General features: G+C 33.5%; 1 protein-coding gene across 9 annotated transcripts in view; it reads left to right on the forward strand.

Moving 5' to 3' along the window:
* Positions 1 to 5,000, forward strand: part of LOC125035042 (histone-lysine N-methyltransferase, H3 lysine-79 specific-like) — a 117,827-nt gene that overhangs the window by 92,585 nt on the left and 20,242 nt on the right. For 7 of the 9 annotated variants that reach the window (XM_047627122.1, XM_047627125.1, XM_047627126.1 and 4 more), the window contains exons 6-9: positions 204 to 379; positions 492 to 769; positions 984 to 1,090; positions 4,573 to 4,614. In XM_047627122.1, coding sequence (XP_047483078.1) covers positions 204 to 379; positions 492 to 769; positions 984 to 1,090; positions 4,573 to 4,614 — 603 coding nt within the window. The remainder of the gene's footprint in view (positions 1 to 203; positions 380 to 491; positions 770 to 983; positions 1,091 to 4,572; positions 4,615 to 5,000) is intronic. The other 2 variants (XM_047627124.1, XM_047627129.1) reach the window with 1 other exon arrangement.

Consider the following 5,000-nt stretch of genomic DNA (forward strand, 5'->3'; position numbering starts at 1 on the left):
AAAATACAATTTGAATTAGTTTTAACAGTGTAAGTAATGATCCGGGTAAAGATTTTTAACATTGGATGGATTTTGCGAATTATATAATAATGAAAGAAATCTATTTTTTTCTGTTAAGTAGAATGACAAAAAAGATTGGGACACACATGTACAATAAATATTGATTGTAGTTATTGTTATTGATTTTCTTATCACCTTTGTAGGTATATGGTGAGACGTCGTATGAGTTGATCTGTCAGATGATTGACCAGATCCATATTACGGAGGATGACACGTTTGTGGATTTGGGTTCGGGTGTTGGTCAAGTCGTACTGCAGATGTCTGCACTTACACCTTGCAAGATCTGTATTGGAATTGAAAAGGCAGACACTCCTTGCAGGTAAATTTTAAAATATTGCAGAACTCAGATTATACAAGTGAATATCATAATGATTTTTAAAGACTGTATGCACATTCCTCTCTTTATTTATGCATATACTCTTTAATTACAGATATGCCATTGAAATGGACCGTCTGTACACCAAGTGGATGAGATGGTATGGCAAGCAGCACAGTGAGTACAAGCTCTCAAAAGGAGACTTCTTAAAGAAAGAACACCGGGAAGTCATCACCGGTTCTTCCATAGTCTTCGTCAACAACTTCGCCTTCGGCCCAAATGTAGATCACATGCTCAAGGAAGTCTTTGCCGACCTCAAGGATGGGGCTCGCATTGTTTCGTCTAAATCTTTTTGTCCTCTTAACTTCAGAATAACTGATAGAAACCTAAGTGGTAAGTTCAGAGAGTGTTAAGCACTTCTGATTTTCCTTTGTTTTCTGTATAAAGTTGAAACAGTTGTGGTATAATTGTAGGAGATTTGCCAGAAAATATTGCCAGATTTGAGATATATTTATTTATAATTATTCATTGGATGATTATATTTTAGAAGTTAGAATGAATATTTTACATCCTTCATCAAACATTAATGCCAATATTTCTTACACAGATATCGGGACCATCATGCATGTGTCGGAACTGTCACCACTCAAGGGCTCGGTATCCTGGACAGGGAAACCTGTCTCCTACTACCTCCATATTATTGATCGTACCAAGGTAAATTCCTTAAACCAGGTACTTTGGCCTGGAATAATCCATGCAACATGGCTTCAAGGCAGATAAGTGACCTAAATTAGCCTGGCATAAAGCTAACATTGACCCCTGACCCCCATTTTTCCTCGGTCATTTTAACCTCAGACAGTAAGACTTGTTTTACCTCCATCCTATCATTATCCCCTTTGTCCATCTACACCCTGTCCTAAAGGTAACTACAGTTGAAGACCTCCTCTTCCCCTTCCATACTTTTTCCAATCAAAAAAAGTAGAATAATGTCTGATGTTTGTCTTTTTTAAGCATGCAGAGACATCAGGGACAAGTGAAATGCAAAGATGAAAAAAAGAAGGATTTTTAAAGTTATCTACTATTTGGCGGACAGATATGGCCAGAATCATCACTAATTTTTTGCAATGTATTATTACAGTGACAGTAGTCAAAATTAGCAGTGACATTATTGAATGATATGCCTAAAAGGACATTAAGACAATATTCCTACTGCTTACTACCCATTATTAATTCCTATCCTTAACACTCTTTCTCTCTCTCTCTCTTCCACTTTCACTCTCTCTTTCTCTCTTGCCCTCTTGCTCTCTTCTCCTTCCTCCTCCCCATTCTCCCCCCCCTCCTCTGTTTCTCTTCCACTTTTGCTTTCATGTTATTTTATTACTTCCTTTCCTAGCTATCCTCTCTCAAGGATGACATCAGGACCCCATAAACACAACTCCAGACCATAGCTGTAGTCTTATATAACAATCCTCAAACACTCAAGAAAGGAGAACAACCAGAAAGTATATAATACAGGATTTTTTCAAGGGTAATCATCTCTCATGCACTCATGTGAACTGCAAAATCTCCATAGAAAAGTTTAACTTTATAATAATGTCCATGATCATTTTAATGATAAGAGTAAACTAAGACAGTGATGAATATTTTAATAGAAGCAGATAAAAAAAATTATTTACACAGTGGATGTGCTATATTTTTAAGTAATTATGATAGACGGTACTGGTCATATTTAATTTCTAGTTTTAACATGTGCTGTTGCATGCTATAGATTATAAGATAATTCTTATAGTTTTTATGGATGAGTTTTTACCAGTTTTTATTTATTTATTTATTTTTTTTTTTTTTTTTACCAATTTACTGGAGAGCTGGTTATCTTCTATTTCTAGCGATAAGTGGATGGAACAATTTAATATTTTCTGTTTGTATAAAAGAGTTGATGATTTTTAAAATGGTTTGCAGCAGTTTTGAGACTAGACCTTTTAAAATTACTTCATTTTTTGTCTGCTTCTCTCAGCCTTTCACTTCTCTGCTTCTTAAATATTACTCATGGCTGATCTTTCACTAACAAATCTGAGTTCACATTGCTGCTTATGCAACTGTATTCTTACGGCATTATTAACATACAAATAACATACGGTATATATTTCTGGAAAGCTGATGTAATAATGCCACATTAATGATGGTGAAAGTGTTATATGAATATTCAGATTTGCTATGAAATATTCATTATTATAAAATTGAAAATTTTACATATATATTTTTGCGCAGTAAATGGATACTATATGTAACAAGCATGATCTGTTCTAAGTCTCACTAATGGTTTGTTATGTTGTTGACTAATTTATTCTGATATTACGATATTGCGATTTACGGTAGAAGGAAAAAATTCACAGCTCCCGTTGTGTTGACGTCATTTTGCTGAACAGCTTGGTACTTCATTGAAATTTTACTGACTGTAGATAAGTAATGCTAATTGTGAGTTCTCTATCTTGTTAGACATTTGTTAGGTAACTGCAATCATCTAATTAAATTAATTTCTTATTATATTAAGATAAAAGTAGAGATCATTTTGACAAGAAAAAATATACATATATATGTAAGAGTATATAATTTGAAAATCTATTGATAAATTTGTTTTTATTATCTGAAAAAATGTTCTCATGTGAAGTGTAGATTTTTTTTTGTTAAGAAGAGTGCCAGTTACTCAACTTGTTTTCAGTTACTCAACAAGTTTTCATGGTTATTATTATTATTGTCTTGTATATCTAGAACCCATTAAAAGTACATCATTATATAAATGTTAATTCTTCACTAAGTATTTGCGAATATATCAATATTTTTTCCTATTCCACAAATATAAGGATATAATTTTGGTATTTATTTATTACCTTTTCTTTTGAGGAGGACATTGAAACATTTTATGTTCAGAATTATAGATTGCCCTGTCAAAATACTGGAGAAGAGGACAATTAAGTTTAGCCTGTTGATGGTAACACTTCTTTCTTGTAGTGGTTTCCCCCCATCCGCTGCCCCATCCACAAATCATTTCTAGTTTTCAATTTTACATATTTTAACTCCATTTTGTAAACCCTATTAACTTAATATGTTTTTCATTTTCCTTGTATGTTGTTTTTGTATGACTTGAATATTTACAACCAGACTTATTTACGTTTGACTTCTGACAAAGACCAAGCAGTTTTTGAAGTAGCAACTGAATGGGTATTCCTGTCTGTCTGTCCCTCTTGTCCTATAGCAGTCCTGAGGAGCTGTAGATTGGTTTCTCTTTGCAGTCAGTATATCGAAGTGAATTCCCTATCATCTTTAGACTCTTCTTTTTTTGGAGATACTTTGGTGTCTGATGTTAAAAAAGTTTGTATTATCTTCCAGCAATTGCATCTGTTTCATCTTGCTTGATAGAATATGGAATCAGATACAGTTTGTACATTTTTACCTTTTTACAATTTTGAAATGCACTGAACAAAGCCATATGATGATATTGATATATAATTTTTAAATATAAGTTTAACAAAACAACCAGTTTATTGATTTATTAAAATGTAGAAAAAATTACTTAATTGTACAGTTCAGTTGCCTTGCACAGCTCTGAGTATGCCAATTGTCTACAGAAACAGTTTTGTTTAACCCGTTTGAATTAGTCGAGAGAAACACCATGTACAGTAAAGTTTATCCTTTGGAGCATTTGTAAAATATCAGTGCGCAAGAACGACTGTGAGAGACATTTTTCGGCCGCTCTGGGAGGAGCTTTGTTTACACTTCATGTTCAAGCCAGGCTGTAGAAATTTTGATCAGGATGCTTTAAGGTCATTTGGAGTCATTAGTGGGATGATTATAAGTTATTAAGGGAAGGGAATTATAGCGAAGATATTATTTACATATATATTTGAGACCCATTGCAGAACGTCATAGGTTCATTTAGTAACATTATCAGTTTGACATTCATTCCTGATACATTTAGCTTCTGTAAGTGATGTAATTTCCCCTGATTAGTGAATCATACTGCTATTTCGTACTGTTGATAATTCATTGAACCTTGATCCAGACTTTTACCTGCCTGAAGCCTATACATGAAGCTTACTCAGCTTTCAGCCCTCTCAAAATTCAAAATTAAATTCTTTTAGTTTAATATTATGAATTGGTATATAATGATTGGTCTCCATTCTTTTTCCTTGTTTCAGTTGGAGCGCTATTTCCAAAGACTTAAGAACCCCAAACTGAGGGTAAGTTCGTAAGGAGTTTGAGGTTATCTTGGCAACGTCTTTGCTGTTCACAACTGCCCCTAACATCCAGCTGTAATTTCAAACTCTCCAACCGGTACATGAGTCTTGAAACAGGCCTGAGAGCTTTAAAGAAAGAGGAACACTTGTATGGTAACTGTGTTGAAGTTGATTTATATTTGTATTTATATATTTTTATATAATGATGATTTATCATTTATATTTATTTATTTATTTATTATTATTTATTATTATTATTTATTTTTTTAGTGTGTGTATTGATGTGAGGTATGGTGGAGAAACAGCAAAGGTGTAGTTGTGAACATCAAAGTACAGCCCATGAAGGCCAGAACCAGAAGCTACCACTACTGGGGCAACTGCATCCCTGT

Source organism: Penaeus chinensis, chromosome 19 (genome assembly GCF_019202785.1).
Source record: "Penaeus chinensis breed Huanghai No. 1 chromosome 19, ASM1920278v2, whole genome shotgun sequence".
Lineage (NCBI taxonomy): Eukaryota > Metazoa > Arthropoda > Malacostraca > Decapoda > Penaeidae > Penaeus > Penaeus chinensis.